The sequence below is a fragment of the Ranitomeya variabilis genome, chromosome 5 (assembly GCF_051348905.1).
Source record: "Ranitomeya variabilis isolate aRanVar5 chromosome 5, aRanVar5.hap1, whole genome shotgun sequence".
Taxonomy (NCBI): Eukaryota; Metazoa; Chordata; class Amphibia; order Anura; family Dendrobatidae; genus Ranitomeya; species Ranitomeya variabilis.
This window is the reverse complement of record NC_135236.1, coordinates 49,291,703-49,310,396: the sequence shown is the minus strand read 5'-3', so window position 1 is coordinate 49,310,396 and position 18,694 is coordinate 49,291,703. Positions and strand designations below refer to the sequence as shown.

The following is an 18,694-nucleotide window of genomic DNA, read 5'->3' as shown; positions in this document are numbered from 1 at the left end:
CTCCTTTTAAAGGGGCTGGACACCCCCAACTTAATCAATTTAGGACCCAAAATAAAACTCTATACTCTTCCTCCCGCAGCGGCACTGTTATTCCTGGAGAGTGATGACTTGTTGGGTCACGTGGCGGCTGCAGTCAATGAGCGGCTGCTCGTCAGCTGCAACCTTTACTATTGAATTACAGAGGACATTCTGACAAGCAGTCACTTATTGTCTGCAGCTGGCATGTGACCAAACAAGTCGTCGCTCTGCAGGAACATGGACACCGACATCCCTGGTGCGATGCCGTCGCAGGAGCTGAATATAGATTAATAGGATCCTAAATTGATGAAGCAGACGGTGCCCCTGTAATAAAACATTTCTTGGAGTCTTGCTAATGTAACTTTTTACAAATTTGACAAATATAGTGTATGGGTCACAGTCCTGACCTTTCAAGAATGTTCTCATGAGAATTGTCAATGCAGCAAGTAAAAACCAGTTTTTAGTGTTTATGCTGCGAGCGAATAAGGGAGTGGTCGGACGTCTGACATTCTGCACCATGTGCACTGGCTTCGGTCTGTCTAAGGTATTGGGTGCATAACAGGGTGCCCCCCTCAATCTTATCCATCTATACTGGTGGCCTCTGTTACCCCACATTGTCAAAAAAAATCCCTACTGTAAAATCTGCGGTTAGCTCGCCATGGTGCATGGCTACCCACGCCATGGTGCATGGCTACCCACGCCATGGTGCATGGCTACCCACGCCATGGTGGTGCCTCTGAAGTACCGGGCATCCCACTGCAAATAAAAGTAGGGCTCGTCCGTCTCCCCTACATTACACCTGACTTCTTACAGTGCGAAACACAAACCTCTATCGCGCCCTGCAGGCTGAAGTGTGAAATGCATCCTATACCTCCGTACGGTCCATCACATTCAGTGCCCATCTCCACAAGGTGTCCCACCAATCTGAAGAAAGAATTCCAGCTCAACGAGGCGATGAAAAGTAAACACTTGGTACTTTATTTACTTCATGTCAGAAGCAGAGGATAAGACATCAGCACAATACAATAAAAACACTATCTACGCCTTTCAGGTGACAGGGCACCCTTAATCATGATTAAGGGTGCCCTGTCACCTGAAAGGCGTAGATAGTGTTTTTATTGTATTGTGCTGATGTCTTATCCTCTGCTTCTGACATGAAGTGAATAAAGTACCAAGTGTTTACTTTTCATCGCCTCGTTGAGCTGGAATTCTTTCTTCATTTCTGGCCTCCTCACGCCCTGACACAGTGTTTCCGTGCTCCGAGCTTCCTGGGATAACGACTATGGTGAGCTGGACTTTTCTTTTGCTATGGTCCCACCAATCTACCAACAGCCACTACCGCACTCTTCGGTGCCATGCTAACTTTCTTCTCCACCATCTTGGATGATACAGCACCCCTCCCATCTCATTTGTATCATCTCTGAACACACCAATTTCACCTCCGGACCCTTTCTATAAAAAAAAAACCTGACAAGTCTTGAACGTCACATATCACTCCAGCCTTCTGCATGCCCGTCTGTCCCTCCTTACTACATCTGGTCAGTATTCGACCTTGTTGACCCTTTATTAGCCACCCCATCTAATTCCTAATTGCCCCCTCAGACATCAGGTCAGATGTCACCTGACTTCCTAACCATTCGTGAAAGAATATTTTAACGCAGCCACATTTTTTAAACCCCAAGAATGTGAGTCTTCATTCATGTGGGAAAAAAGTGCACAAGGATGTGGTGCATGGGGATCACAAGCCTCTAATAATCCTTCCCCAACCCTTCCGAACCATAGCAATGGTCAGGGGTCTGTGCCCTTCATTTCCAGAAGCGTAGGACTAGGCCTTTTTTGCTCCTGGATCCCACTTGGACTGTCACCCTTGTGTCCACCCAGAGCCTCTATTGAGGCTACCTCACTCCCCTCTGAGAAGGGAACGAGAGTTTTCAGGGGGCTGAGGACCCTGATGATCACCCCTTTCCTTTTCTCATTGCTACCTCGCTCCCATCTGAGACGGGAACGAGAGTTTGCAGGGGGCTGAGGACCCTGATGACCACCCCTTTCCTTTTCTCGTTGTGATGAATGAATTAATTCCCTTCTGTCTTTCGTTTTTCCCTTCATACCCTGCCCCAATAGAAGTCCATCAGATTTTCACACAAGTCCTAAAAGTAGATGAAAAGAACCAAATCAAAAAAGTCAAAAATTACCTTTTTTTTTTTTTAAAAAAAAGATATTTTAATTGAAAATGATTCAATATTGCATGTCTGAGTGGAAGAAGTATGTGACCGCCTGGTGTGACCCTCTCCTGCAGCAATAACTGCATCTGAACGTATCTGGTCATTGCTGACTATTCCTGCACTTCGGCTACAAGGAATCTTTGCCCATTGCCCCCTACACATCCGCTTCACCTCTGACATGTTGGTGGGGTCCCTCCATGACCTGCTCCCTTCATCACAGGCGGACCCCGCTAGATAAGGGATATTTGGGAGCTTTGCTGTCCAGTAGTCCATGATTATGCAGAGTTTCTGCTGCTTTGGAGGTAGTTGTGGGCCTCCTTCTCTCCTGGGCCTCCATACAGCTGCACCAATGCTATGTTAGCATTTCTATAGGATTAAGGTCAGGACTGTGACTCGGCCATTCCACAACATTTTTATTTTATTTCTGTTATTCCTTTGTAGAACGTTGTGGCTTTGGGTTGTTGTCTTGGTGCAGGACCCTCGTTCTCCTGAGATTCCGCTCCTGGACAGACTTCCTGACATTTTCCCTTTAGAATTGCTGGTATGATTGAGAATTGATTGTTCTATGGGTGATGGCAGCTGTCCTGGCCCAGAGCAGCACAGGCTCTACCCCTGGTCCCACCACGTGTCACAGATGATATGAGGTGTTTCCGTGGTCCTGCAGAGGTTTTCTTTTCTCCATCTATAGCACTTCTCAGTCTACCTCCGAAAACTTTGTTTTGGTCTCATCTGTCCAGAAAACATGGTTCCAGTTGCCTACTGGCTTGTTCACGTGATTTTTGCCAGTTGTAGACGGGTAGTGATGTTGTTTTTGAGAACGCAGAGACTTTCTCCGTGCAGTCCTGCCATGTACACCATTCTTGTTCAGTGTCCTCCCTCCTTGTGGTGGACTCGTGAACATTAATGTGAGAAAGGCCTTTAGTTGCTTAGAAGTTACCTTGGGTTCCTTTGTGACCTTATCCCATTGATGGTAAAAAGGTCCGATGTTTTCAATCACATTTTCTGCCAATTCTAAGGGTTCACATACTTTTGCCTCTCACAGACGCAATAGTGGATAATTTTCCTGATTTTAAAGAACAAAATCTCATATTTGTGACTCGTTTGTTCTATGTGGTTTTTCCTCTACTTTAAGGACTGTAATGGCGGAGTGTCCCCTGTGCCGGTACTCTGCGGCCTCTCCATAGAGAGCATGTGTGCAGCTGGCACTATGGGACTGAGGGGTAAGAGCTGTGCCTCGCAGGATCTGGGGGGCTGCCACCTGGACCCCGCGCCAGTGTGCACAGGACAGAGGGGCGGCAGTGTGCACAGGACAGAGGGGCGGCAGGCGGCCGCGCTGTACGGCAGTCACACAGCAGCATCACAGCTCTGTCGCCGGGCAACAAGCAGGAGCGTAAGAGCCGGAAACTAGGCGAACCACGTGCCTGGTGTTACCCGGCTGGTAGGGGGCGTGGTCAAATTATCTCCTCCAATCTTACCGCAGAGGTCGCTTTCTAGCTCCGCCCCGGGCCCGGCGGGTCCTCAGCGGCTTCCGTACAGGGGACAGAGACATGCGAGCCGGCTCTGAGCGATGGACGTAGGTGATGTGTGAATCTATTGTGTGTGTGTGTGTGTGTGTGTGTGTGTGTGTGTATATACTGTATGTGTGTGTATATACTGTATGTGTGTGTATATACTGTATGCATGTGTGTGTATATACTGTATGTGTGTGTATATACTGTATGCATGTGTGTATATACTGTATGTGTGTGTGTATATACTGTATGTGTGTGTATATACTGTATGTATGTGTGTGTGTATATACTGTATGTGTGTGTATATACTGTATGTGTGTGTGTATATACTGTATGTGTGTGTGTATATACTGTATGTATGTGTGTATATACTGTATGTATGTGTATATATACTGTATGTATGTGTATGCTGTGTGTGTGATGGGTATATACTGTGTACGTATGAGATGGGTATATATTGTGTATGTGTGTGTGATGGGTATATACTTTGTGTGTGATGGGTATATACTTTGTGTGATGGGTATATACTGTGTGTGTGATGGGTATATACGGTGTGTGATGGGTATATACTGTGTACGTGTGTGATGGGTATATACTGTGTGTGTGATGGGTATATACTGTGTGTGTGATGGGTATATACGGTGTGTGATGGATATATACTGTGTACGTGTGTGATGGGTATATACTGTGTGTGTGATGGGTATATACTGTGTGTGTGATGGGTATATACTGTGTGTGTGATGGGTATATACTGTGTACGTGTGTGATGGGTATATACTGTGTGTGTGATGGGTATATACTGTGTGTGTGATGGGTATATACTGTGTGTGTGATGGGTATATACTGTGTGTGATGGGTATATACTGTGTACGTGTGTGATGGGTATATACTGTGTACGTGTGTGATGGGTATATACTGTGTGTGTGATGGGTATATACTGTGTGTGTGTGTGTGTGATGGGTATATACTGTGTACGTATGTGATGGGTATGTATTGTGTATGTGTGTGTGATGGGTATATACTGTGTGTGTGATGGGTATATACTGTGTGTGTGATGGGTATATACTGTGTACGTGTGTGATGGGTATATACTGTGTGTGTGATGGGTATATACTGTGTGTGATGGGTATATACTGTGTACGTGTGTGATGGGTATATACTGTGTGTGTGATGGATATATACTGTGTACGTGTGTGATGGGTATATACTGTGTGTGTGATGGGTATATACTGTGTGTGATGGGTATATACTGTGTGTGTGATGGGTATATACTGTGTGTGTGATGGGTATATACTGTGTATGTGATGGGTGTATACTGTGTACTTGTGTGATGGGTATATACTGTGTGTGTGATGGGTATATACTGTGTGTGTGTGTGATGGGTATATACTGTGTGTGTGATGGGTATATACTGTGTACGTGTGTGATGGGTATATACTGTGTGTGTGATGGGTATATACTGTGTGTGTGATGGGTGTATACTGTGTACTTGTGTGATGGGTATATACTGTGTGTGTGATGGGTATATACTGTGTGTGTGATGGGTATATACTGTGTGTGATGGGTATATACTGTGTACGTATGTGATGGGTATGTATTGTGTATGTGTGTGTGATGGGTATATACTGTGTACGTGTGTGATGGGTATATACTGTGTACGTGTGTGATGGGTATATACTGTGTGTGTGATGGGTATATACTGTGTGTGTGATGGGTATATACTGTGTGTGTGATGGGTATATACTGTGTACGTGTGTGATGGGTATATACTGTGTACGTGTGTGATGGGTATATACTGTGTACGTGTGTGATGGGTATATACTGTGTGTGTGTGTGTGTGTGTGTGATGGGTATATACTGTGTACGTATGTGATGGGTATGTATTGTGTATGTGTGTGTGATGGGTATATACTGTGTGTGTGATGGGTATATACTGTGTGTGTGATGGGTATATACTGTGTACGTGTGTGATGGGTATATACTGTGTACGTGTGTGATGGGTATATACTGTGTGTGTGATGGGTATATACTGTGTACGTGTGTGATGGGTATATACTGTGTGTGTGATGGATATATACTGTGTACGTGTGTGATGGGTATATACTGTGTGTGTGATGGGTATATACTGTGTGTGATGGGTATATACTGTGTGTGTGATGGGTATATACTGTGTATGTGATGGGTGTATACTGTGTACTTGTGTGATGGGTATATACTGTGTGTGTGATGGGTATATACTGTGTGTGTGATGGGTATATACTGTGTACGTATGTGATGGGTATGTATTGTGTATGTGTGTGTGATGGGTATATACTGTGTATGTGATGGGTATATACTGTGTGTGTGATGGGTATATACTGTGTGTGTGTGATGGGTATATACTGTGTACGTATGTGATGGGTATGTATTGTGTATGTGTGTGTGATGGGTATATACTGTGTGTGTGATGGGTATATACTGTATGTGATGTGTATATACTGTGTGTGTGATGGGTATATATTGTGTACGTGTGTGATGTGTTTACAGCGACATTCAGTGTCGGAGAACTGACCCCTGAGACTTGCGTCTAGATCTTTTCGTGCAGCGTTCGGCTTTCAGCTCCGGTGGAGCAAGGTTACCAGACATCACGTGTTTTCCTCTCTCTCTCAGGCGCAGATCATCACCATGACTGAGGAGTTGCCCAAAGATGCCAAAGGGACAGTGCTGATGCCCAGCGTCTCCCTGCCGGAAGGAACCGCCCAAATCCGTGGCTACGATTTCAATCGAGGGGTGAACTACGAGGCCTTGCTGCAGAGTTACCTGACCACCGGATTTCAGGCCTCGCACTACGGGCAGGCGGTGCGGGAAGTGAACCGCATGGTGAGACCGTCAATGATGCAATTGTAGCAACCCTTTAACTGTAAGAAGTTTTGGACCCAATCAGGTTGTTACCCTCCAGATGTAAAGAGGAACGTTCTCATTCAGTGACAGCAAGCAGAGGTCTTAACAGTCTCTGATCTCCGCCATGTAACCCCATAAATGCTTAGCTGTAACTCCTCCCGTACGGCGCTGATATGTTGCCCTGGCCGCCTGGGATCTGTGACCGGCAGATTGGTTCTGCCCTCTCTGATCCCCCTCTATTGTTTCTACTTCCTGGTCCTGCCTCCTCCACTCACAGGAAATGCTTGCTGTGCCAATCAATGGCTGCAGATGGGACCCGGAACTAGAAGGCGCAGGACCAGGAAGTAGAAGGCGCAGGACCAGGAAGTAGAAGGCGCAGGACCAGGAAGTAGAAGGCGCAGGACCAGGAAGTAGGAGGCGCAGGACCAGGAAGTAGGAGGCGCAGGACCAGGAAGTAGGAGGCGCAGGACCAGGAAGTAGGAGGCGCAGGACCAGGAAGTAGGAGGCGCAGGACCAGGAAGTAGAAGGCGCAGGACCAGGAAGTAGAAGGCGCAGGACCAGGAAGTAGAAGGCGCAGGACCAGGAAGTAGAAGGCGCAGGACCAGGAAGCAGGAGGCGCAGGACCAGCAAGTAGGAGGCGCAGGACGAGGAGGCACAGGACCAGGAAGTAGGAGGCGCAGGACCAGGAAGTAGAAGGCGCAGGACCAGGAAGCAGGAGGCGCAGGACCAGGAAGCAGGAGGCGCAGGACCAGGAGGTAGAAGGCGCAGGACCAGGAGGTAGAAGTCGCAGGACCAGGAGGTAGAAGGCGCAGGACCAGGAGGTAGAAGGCGCAGGACCAGGAGGTAGAAGGCGCAGGACCAGGAGGTAGAAGGCGCAGGACCAGGAGGTAGAAGGCACAGGACCAGGAGGTAGAAGGCGCAGGACCAGGAAGTAGAAGGCGCAGGACCAGGAGGTAGAAGGTGCAGGACCAGGAAGTAGAACGCGAGACCAGGAAGGTGCAGGACCAGGAGGTAGAAGGCACAGGACCAGGAAGTAGAGCGCGGGACCAGGAAGTAGAAGGCGCAGAACCAGAAAGTAGAGCGCGGGACCAGGAAGTAGAAGGCGGGGCCAGGAAGTAGAATGCGTGGGAGCAGTGGGCATTTATTATAATTTGTCATTTTTCTTCATACAGATTGACACCAAGCTGTCCTCCCCCGGCGGGTGCATCATCTTACTGGGATACACCTCCAACCTGATCAGCTCGGGGGTCCGGGAGACCATCCGATACCTGGCGGAGCACAAGATGGTGAGAGCATCGAGGCAACCGTATATAAATGCTGCCTGTATGTACGTACAACTGTCCGTTATCTGTCCAGGTGGATATCATTGTCACCACCGCTGGCGGAATAGAGGAGGACCTTATCAAATGCCTCGCCCCTACGTATCTAGGAGACTTCAGCCTGAAGGGGGCAGAGCTGAGGCCAAAGGGCATCAATAGGTGAGCGGGTAATAGACCGGGGCAGAGATGGGCTCACCCCGCCGTTACTGACCCTGTACCTGATTGTTTACAGGATTGGTAATCTCCTGGTACCTAACAATAATTACTGCCTGTTCGAGGAATGGATAACGCCGATATTGGACCAGATGGTGCTAGAACAAGACACTGAGGCGAGGACACGATGGACGCCGGGGGTGGGGAGGGATCCTGGAGCTGTGACGTCATCTAATCACGATTCTTCTTCACCGCAGGGCACTAAGTGGACCCCGTCCCAGATGATCGCCCGGCTAGGGAAGGAAATTAATCACCCCGACTCTGTATATTATTGGGCCCAAAAGGTAAATGTCAGAAAACGGGGATGAGGTGGGGCGAGGTGTGCAGTATGGAACCTGCCGAGTGACCGGAGGGCAGAGCTATAGGACATGGAGTCTGCCCAACCCAGGGTGACACCAACAAGAGGGAGGAGCTGTGACATAGCTTTAGCTCCTCCCTCTTGTCTTTGTCACACTGGTGGGAGAAGCAGACTCCATTACACATAGCTCCTCCAGGAACAAAGTGACATGGTGCTTTGTGATGTGGAGCCTGTCCTCCTTCTCATCACCTGGTGAGTCAGGTGGGAGGAGCTCTGTGATATGGAGTCTGTCTTCATCACCTGGTGACAGTCAGGTGGGAGGAGCTATGTGATATGGAGTCTCCTTATCACCTGGTGCAAGTGGGAGGAGCTATGTGATATGGAGCCTGTCCTTGTCACCTGGTGACAGTCAGGTGGGAGGAGCTCTGATATGGAGTCTGCTTCTCATCACCTGGTGAGTCAGGTGGGAGGAGCTCTGTGATATGGAATCCTGATCACCTGGTGAGTCGAGTGGGAGGAGCTCTGTGATATGGAGTCTGTCCTCATCACCTGGTGACAGTCAGGTGGGAGGACCTATGTGATATGGCGTCTGTCCTTATCACCTGGTGGGAGGAGCTATGTGATATGGAGCCTGTTATTATCACCTGGTGGGAGGAGCTATGTGATATGGCGTCTGTACTTATAACCTGGTGGGAGGAGCTATGTGATATGGAGCCTGTCCTCATCACCTGGTGACAGTCAGGTGGGAGGAGCTCTGATATGGAATCCTGATCACCTGGTGAGTCAGGTGGGAGGAGCTCTGTGATATGGAGTCTGTCCTCATCACCTGGTGACAGTCAGGTGGGAGGACCTATGTGATATGGCGTCTGTCCTTATCACCTGGTGGGAGGAGCTATGTGATATGGAGCCTGTCCTTATCACCTGGTGACAGTCAGGTGGGAGGAGCTCTGTCCCTCATATCTGATGATGACTTTCTCTGACAGAACAATATTCCGGTGTACAGCCCGGCCCTCACAGACGGATCAATAGGGGACATGTTGTATTTTCACACCTACAAGAACCCGGGGTTGAAGTTGGACATTGTTGAAGGTGACATTCCTGATCTTCTCATTATCGGCCTCACTGATTCGCCCGAGTGTGCCATCATAGGTGGCAGGATCCTCCCCGGCACTGCCCGGCTCACCCAGGAGCTGTTTATGGCAGCCTGTACACTGCGTATGGGGGGCCGGGACAGGGAACACATCATCCCCTCTCCTGCCGGCACTGCCCGGGGGGAGTCGCCACTCTCGCCCCTTGTACCCGGAGTGTTGATATCATTGCTATATAGGATGGTGAGGATCATTGTTCCTGTCGTTTCTCAGACATTCGGAGGCTGAATTCTTCGGTGGTGTTTGCTAAGCGGACGGGAATGATTATCCTTGGAGGAGGACTGGTGAAGCATCACATCTGCAATGCCAACCTCATGGTACGTGAGACCACAGACATGAGCATGTAATGCGCTTATACTCCTCGCAGAGCAACTCGCCATCATCCCTGATGCGTTCTCCTTCTGCAGAGAAATGGCGCAGATTATGCTGTTTATGTGAACACAGCGCAGGAGTTTGATGGATCGGACGCTGGAGCCAGACCAGATGAGGCCGTGTCCTGGGGAAAGATCCGCATGGATGCTAATCCAGTCAAGGTAAGGAAGTGTTACCTAACTACCCTCAGGAGAGAGGAGCAATGTCTCCTGTCCCCAAAATAAAACCCTCGCCTGTGTTCACTAATCCTTCTGTATATAAGTGCTATAATACTGATCCTCCTGTGTACAAGAAAATGATTGCTATAATACTGCCCCTTGTACAAGAATATAACTACTATAATACTGCCCCTATGTACAAGAATATAACTACCATAATACTGCTCCTATGTACAGGAATATAACTACTATAATACTGCCCTTATGTATAAGAATATAACTACTATAATACTGCCCCTATGTACAAGAATATAACTACTATAATACTGCCCCTTGTACAAGAATATAACTACCATAATACTGCCCCTATGTACAAGAATATAACTACTATAATACTGCTCCTATGTACAAGAATATAACTACCATAATACTGCTCCTATGTACAGGAATATAACTACTATAATACTGCCCTTATGTATAAGAATATAACTACTATAATACTGCCCCTATGTACAAGAATATAACTACTATAATACTGCCCCTTGTACAAGAATATAACTACTATAATACTGCTCTATGTACACGAATATAACTGCTATAATACTGCTCCTATGTACAAGAATATAACTGCTATAATACTGCTCCCTATGTACAAGAATATAACTGCTATAATACTGCTCCCTATGTACAAGAATATAACTACTATAATACTGCTCTATGTACAAGAATATAACTGCTATAATACTGCTCCTATGTACAAGAATATAACTGCTATAATACTGCTCCCTATGTACAAGAATATAACTACTATAATACTGCTCCCTATGTACAAGAATATAACTACTATAATACTGCTCCCTATGTACAAGAATATAACTACTATAATACTGCCCCCTATGTACAAGAATATAACTACTATAATACTGCCCCTATGAACAAGAATATAACTACTATAATACTGCTCCCTATGTACAAGAATATAACTACTATAATACTGCCCCTATGTACAAGAATATAACTACTATAATACTGCCCCTATGTACAAGAATATAACTACTATAATGCTGTCACTATGTACAAGAATATAACTACTATAATACTGCTCCTATGTACAAGAATATAACTACTATAATACTGCCCCTATGTACAAGAATATAACTACTATAATACTGCTCCTATGTACAAGAATATAACTACGATAATACTGCTCCTATGTACAAGAATATAACTACTATAATACTGCCCCTATGTACGAGAATATAACTACTATAATACTGCTCCTATGTACAAGAATATAACTACGATAATACTGCTCCTATGTACAAGAATATAACTATTATAATACTGCCCCTGTGTACAAGAATATAACTACTATAATACTGCTCCTGTGTACAAGAATATAACTGCTATAATACTGCTCCCTATGTACAAGAATATAACTACTATAATACTGCTCCCTATGTACAAGAATATAACTACTATAATACTGCTCCCTATGTACAAGAATATAACTACTATAATACTGCCCCCTATGTACAAGAATATAACTACTATAATACTGCCCCTATGAACAAGAATATAACTACTATAATACTGCTCCCTATGTACAAGAATATAACTACTATAATACTGCCCCTATGTACAAGAATATAACTACTATAATACTGCCCCTATGTACAAGAATATAACTACTATAATGCTGTCACTATGTACAAGAATATAACTACTATAATACTGCTCCTATGTACAAGAATATAACTACTATAATACTGCCCCTATGTACAAGAATATAACTACTATAATACTGCTCCTATGTACAAGAATATAACTACGATAATACTGCTCCTATGTACAAGAATATAACTACTATAATACTGCCCCTATGTACAAGAATATAACTACTATAATACTGCTCCTATGTACAAGAATATAACTACGATAATACTGCTCCTATGTACAAGAATATAACTACTATAATACTGCCCCTATGTACAAGAATATAACTACTATAATACTGCCCCTGTGTACAAGAATATAACTACTATAATACTGCTCCTATGTACAAGAATATAACTACTATAATACTGCTCCTATGTACAAGAATATAACTACTATAATACTGCCCCTATGTACAAGAATATAACTACTATAATACTGCCCCGTTAGTAATGACAGTAGCACCCCTCATGGACGAGTTTATGAATATAAACCTGTTTATAGATTCCATATAGAGGCACTGCGGTTGCCAGCTATAACTTGCGCACTTTTCTCCACAGGTGTACGCTGATGCCAGCCTGGTTTTCCCATTGCTCGTAGCCCAGACATTTGCTCATAGACACGCGGATTTATCCTGTCGGGAGAAGGAGCAGGACTGATGATGTGCGGAGCTGTGTCCGTTCGGGTTTGCACGCTGCATGCTGCGCTCTGGACTGTCGGTCTGTATTCAGCTTCCATCCTCGGCTGCCTCCACACAGGAGCGTCACAGAGATGACCCAGACATCCGATTAGAGCAATGTTACCGTGTGCAGACATACTGCGCTGTATCTACGCAGCGCCATACAAGTATACCGGAATAGGAAAGCGTTTGGCAACCCAAAGCTCCCGCTCTGCGGTGCCTGGAGTGTATAGGAGTTGTAGTCCTTGTGATGGGCAGGTCACTAATGTTATACCGTAATCCTCTGCCATGAACTGGAAACCATGTAATGTTATGTATTTAATTTGTTATGAGTGGGGAGGGGAAGAAGGTTGGGGGTAAGTGGCGTGGAAATAATAAAATATTGTTTCCAAAATGTCATCAACTTTATTTGTTATAAAAAAATAAAATGAAAACAATGTCACGGTGACCCGCTGCCACCATCCTCCTCCAAAGGCTCAACCCTCCAAACCTGGACTTCCCCCTCACTGGCGGTCAGCAGACATGGTTCAGTGGGATGATACGAGAGGGATTGTACGACTCCTTTACTGACCGGGAGTGAGAGTGTGAGGGATCCCTGCAGGAAAGAAGAGAGCAAGCGGGTTACGGAATACTGCCCCTATGTACAGGAATATAACTACTATAATACTGCCCGCTATGTACAAGAATATAACTACTATAATACTGCCCGCTATGTACAAGAATATAACTACTATAATACTGCTCCTATGTACAAGAATATAACTACTATAATACTGCCCCCTATGTACAAGAATATAACTACTATAATACTGCTCCTATATACAAGAATATAACTACTATAATACTGCCCCTATGTACAAGAATATAACTACTATAATACTGCCCCCATGTACAAGAATATAACTACTATAATACTGCCCCTATGTACAGGTATATAACTACTATAATACTGCTCCTATGTACAAGAATATAACTACTATAGTACTGCCCCTTATATACAAGAAAATAACTACTATAATACTGCCCCTATGTACAAGAATATAACTACTATAATACTGCCTCATATGTACAAGAATATAACTACTATAATACTGCTCCTATGTACAAGAATATAACTACTATAATACTGCTCCTATGTACAAGAATATAACTACTATAATACTGCTCCCTATGTGCAAGAATATAACTACTATAATACTGCCCCTGTGTACAAGAATATAACTACTATAATACTGCTCCCTATGTGCAAGAATATAACTACTATAATACTGCCCCTATGTACAAGAATATAACTACTATAATACTGCCTCATATGTACAAGAATATAACTACTATAATACTGCCCCTGTGTACAAGAATATAACTACTATAATACTGCCTCATATGTACAAGAATATAACTACTATAATACTGCCCCCTATGTACAAGAATATAACTACTATAATACTGCTCCTATGTACAAGAATATAACTACTATAATACTGCGCCTATGTACAAGAATATAACTACTATAATACTGCTCCTATGTACAAGAATATAACTACTATAATACTGCTCCTATGTACAAGAATATAACTACTATAATACTGCCCCTAAGTACAAGAATATAACTACTATAATACTGCTCCTATGTACAAGAATATAACTACTATAATACTGCTCCTATGTACAAGAATATAACTACTATAATACTGCCTCATATGTACAAGAATATAACTACTATAATACTGCCCCTGTGTACAAGAATATAACTACTATAATACTGCTCCCTATGTGCAAGAATATAACTACTATAATACTGCCCCTATGTACAAGAATATAACTACTATAATACTGCCTCATATGTACAAGAATATAACTACTATAATACTGCCCCTGTGTACAAGAATATAACTACTATAATACTGCCTCATATGTACAAGAATATAACTACTATAATACTGCCCCTGTGTACAAGAATATAACTACTATAAGGGCTCCTTCTCATTTGCGTGAAATATATCCGAGTCTCGCAGGTTAAAACCCGGCTCTGCCGCCGGCACTCCAGAGCGGAGCGTGTGGCCGCACAGCAATACATGGAGCTGCACGCTCCGCTCCCAAGTGCCTGCGGCAGAGCCGGGTGTTACCATGCGAGACTCGGACGTATTTCACGCAAGTGAGAAGGAGCCCTTATACTGCCCCTATGTACAAGAATACAGCTACTATAATACTGCTCCCTATGTACAAGAATATAACTACTATAATACTGCCTCATATGTACAAGAATATAACTACTATAATACTGCCCCTGTGTACAAGAATATAACTACTATAATACTGCCTCATATGTACAAGAATATAACTACTATAATACTGCCCCCTATGTACAAGAATATAACTACTATAATACTGCTCCTATGTACAAGAATATAACTACTATAATACTGCGCCTATGTACAAGAATATAACTACTATAATACTGCTCCTATGTACAAGAATATAACTACTATAATACTGCTCCTATGTACAAGAATATAACTACTATAATACTGCTCCTATGTACAAGAATATAACTACTATAATACTGCTCCTATGTACAAGAATATAACTACTATAATACTGCCTCATATGTACAAGAATATAACTACTATAATACTGCCCCTGTGTACAAGAATATAACTACTATAATACTGCTCCCTATGTGCAAGAATATAACTACTATAATACTGCCCCTATGTACAAGAATATAACTACTATAATACTGCCTCATATGTACAAGAATATAACTACTATAATACTGCCCCTGTGTACAAGAATATAACTACTATAATACTGCCTCATATGTACAAGAATATAACTACTATAATACTGCCCCTGTGTACAAGAATATAACTACTATAAGGGCTCCTTCTCATTTGCGTGAAATATATCCGAGTCTCGCAGGTTAAAACCCGGCTCTGCCGCCGGCACTCCAGAGCGGAGCGTGTGGCCGCACAGCAATACATGGAGCTGCACGCTCCGCTCCCAAGTGCCTGCGGCAGAGCCGGGTGTTACCATGCGAGACTCGGACGTATTTCACGCAAGTGAGAAGGAGCCCTTATACTGCCCCTATGTACAAGAATACAGCTACTATAATACTGCTCCCTATATACAAGAATATAACCACTATAATACTGCTCCTATGTACAAGAATATAACTACTATAATACTGCCCCTATGTACAAGAATATAACTACTATAATACTGCTCCTACTATGTACAAGAATATAACTACTATAATACTGCTCCTATGTACAAGAATATAACTACTATAATACTGCCCCTGTGAACAAGAATATAACTACTATAATACTGCCCCCTATGTACAAGAATATAACTACTATAATACTGCTCCTACTATGTACAAGAATATAACTACTATAATACTGCTCCTATGTACAAGAATATAACTACTATAATACTGCCCCTGTGTACAAGAATATAACTACTATAATACTGCCCCCTATGTACAAGAATATAACTACTATAATACTGCCCCTATGTACAAGAATATAACTACTATAATACTGTCCCCTATGTACAAGAATATAACTACTATAATACTGCCCCTATGTACAAGAATATAACTACTATAATACTGTCCCCTATGTACAAGAATATAACTACTATAATACTGCCCCTATGTACAGGAATATAACTACTATAATACTGCTCCTATGTACAAGAATATGACTACTATAATACTGCCTCTATGTACAAGAATATAACTACTATAATACTGCCCCATATACAAGAATATAACTACTATAATACTGCCCCCTATGTACAAGAATATAACTACTATAATACTGCTCCTATGTACAAGAATATAATCACTATAATACTGCCCCTATGTACAAGAATATAACTACTATAATACTGCCCCTATGTACAAGAATATAACTACTATAATACTGCTCCTACTATGTACAAGAATATAACTACTATAATACTGCTCCTATGTACAAGAATATAACTACTATAATACTGCCCCTGTGTACAAGAATATAACTACTATAATACTGCCCCCTATGTACAAGAATATAACTACTATAATACTGCCCCTATGTACAGGAATATAACTACTATAATACTGCTCCTATGTACAAGAATATGACTACTATAATACTGCCTCTATGTACAAGAATATAACTACTATAATACTGCCCCATATACAAGAATATAACTACTATAATACTGCCCCCTATGTACAAGAATATAACTACTATAATACTGCTCCTATGTACAAGAATATAATCACTATAATACTGCCCCTATGTACAAGAATATAACTACTATAATACTGCCCCTATGTACAGGAATATAACTACTATAATACTGCTCCTATGTACAAGAATATAACTACTATAATACTGCTCCTATGTACAAGAATATAACTACTATAATACTGCTCCTATGTACAAGAATATAACTACTATAATACTGCTCCTATGTACAAGAATATAACTACTATAATACTGCCCCTATGTACAGGAATATAACTACTATAATACTGCTCCTATGTACAAGAATATAACTACTATAATACTGCTCCTATATACAAGAATATAACTACTATAATACTGCTCCTATGTACAAGAATATAACTACTATAATACTGCTCCTATGTACAAGAATATAATCATTATAATACTGCCCCTATGTACAAGAATATAACTACTATAATACTGCCTCCTATGTACAAGAATATAGCTACTATAATACTGCCCCTATGTACAAGAATATAACTACTATAATACTGCCTCCTATGTACAAGAATATAACAACTATAATACTGCCCCTATGTACAAGAATATAACCACTACTATAGTATTCTTGCTAAGTTGAGTGCCAAGTCCTATTTGTATGTTTACTGGCCTGGGAAACTACTTGCGCACCAGTTCGCACCACTCACCTCCACTAGGTCCCAGAAGCAGACGTTGCCGTCCTCGGAGCAGCCGACCACATGCGTGTCCTTCTCACTGAGGCAGCTGTCCAGTTTATAGCTCGTGTTCTTGTGTCCGGAGTACCTAGTACAGAACAGAGGAGGGCTGGCTACAGGGCACCCGGTAATACAGTGGCAGGCAGAAGTTTGTGCACCCCACCTCCCTGGTCAAAATTACTGTTATTGGCGACAGTTAAGCAAGTTGAAAATTAAATGATCTCTTGAAGGCCTGAAGTTAGAGATGACACATTTCATTTGTATTATACGCAAGAAAAAAATAAAAATATATATATTCATAATTTTACATTTTAACCCCTCTCTGACATCCGACGCACTATTCCGTCCATGTGACCTGGGCTTGTCTGACCATGGACGGAATAGTACGTCATGTCCTTTAATGCAACACTGCGACAGAAGTCGTGGTGATCACATTAAAATTCCGGCGCCATCTTACCTCAGGGAAGATGGTGTCAGCATCCTGGGAGGTGTCCCCGCCCACCCGCCTTCACGATTGCAGTGATTGGCTGTTCGATTCTGAACAGCCAGTCGCAGCCTCTCTCAATGTTTCAGCCAATCGGATTGACTAAACCGTGATGTCCCAGCCTAGGATCGAGTACCGATGTACTCGATCCTAGGCTGGTGCCTGGCAATGCCAGGCATTGGTGAAAAGGGCTCAGACTGGCGCGATCAACGATCCCATCGATCGCGCCAATCACAGGGCACAGCTGCGGTTTGACACCACCGGTCTCAGACTTTTTCACAGTCTTTTTCTGTGAGGATTTTGTTTACCTCATGGTGGGCCAAACTAATTTAGATGCTTGTCAATTTTTGGAACAAAACCCCGGTTCATCATTTTTTTAACTGGTCTGCTGTAGATGCAGTTTTGGGGCCTGGTCCTTCACATGGGGATCCTGAAGAAGCCAGAACTTCAGCAATATTGGAGTGTTGATATTTTATATAACACTCGAGTGTTCCGAATGGTCATGGCGCCGACGCGTTTTGAGGCCATCCACAAATTCCTGCATTATACCGATAATGCACAGTGTCCCCGAGATGACAACCGTCTGTTCAAAGTTCGGCCGGTCATCGAACACTTCAACAAAAAATTTGCTGATGTGTACATGCCCCAAAGGTGCCGAGTGTGTTACAAAAGGGGAATATGCAAGGACACCATTTATCAATGCAACACCTGCCCCG

The 18,694-nt window shown here is 43.3% G+C and overlaps 2 protein-coding genes across 2 annotated transcripts in view; one reads left to right on the top strand and one right to left on the bottom strand.

Annotated features, from left to right (window-relative positions):
* The first annotated feature begins 3,684 nt into the window (after positions 1–3,684).
* Positions 3,685–12,869, top strand: DHPS (deoxyhypusine synthase). Its single transcript, XM_077261870.1, has 10 exons — positions 3,685–3,813; positions 6,401–6,610; positions 7,804–7,917; positions 7,988–8,109; positions 8,183–8,279; positions 8,361–8,447; positions 9,445–9,550; positions 9,823–9,926; positions 10,017–10,142; positions 12,416–12,869. The coding sequence occupies exons 1-10, from the start codon at positions 3,808–3,810 to the stop codon at positions 12,512–12,514; spliced, it is 1,071 nt and encodes a 356-aa protein (XP_077117985.1). The 5' UTR covers positions 3,685–3,807; the 3' UTR covers positions 12,515–12,869.
* A 47-nt stretch (positions 12,870–12,916) lies between these two features.
* Positions 12,917–18,694, bottom strand: part of WDR83 (WD repeat domain 83) — a 24,303-nt gene continuing 18,525 nt past the window's right edge. Inside the window, exons 9-10 of the mRNA XM_077261871.1 lie at positions 17,468–17,582; positions 12,917–13,129 (exon numbers count right to left, since the gene is read on the bottom strand). Of these exons, the coding sequence (XP_077117986.1) occupies positions 12,974–13,129; positions 17,468–17,582 (271 nt within the window). The 3' untranslated portion in view covers positions 12,917–12,973. The remainder of the gene's footprint in view (positions 13,130–17,467; positions 17,583–18,694) is intronic.

Coding starts and splice junctions, on each gene's coding strand:
- DHPS (XM_077261870.1), top strand. Junction 8,110..8,182: donor AGGCCAAAGGGCATCAATAG/GTGAGCGGGTAA, acceptor GATTGTTTACAG/GATTGGTAATCTCCTGGTAC. Junction 8,280..8,360: donor TGCTAGAACAAGACACTGAG/GCGAGGACACGA, acceptor TCTTCACCGCAG/GGCACTAAGTGGACCCCGTC.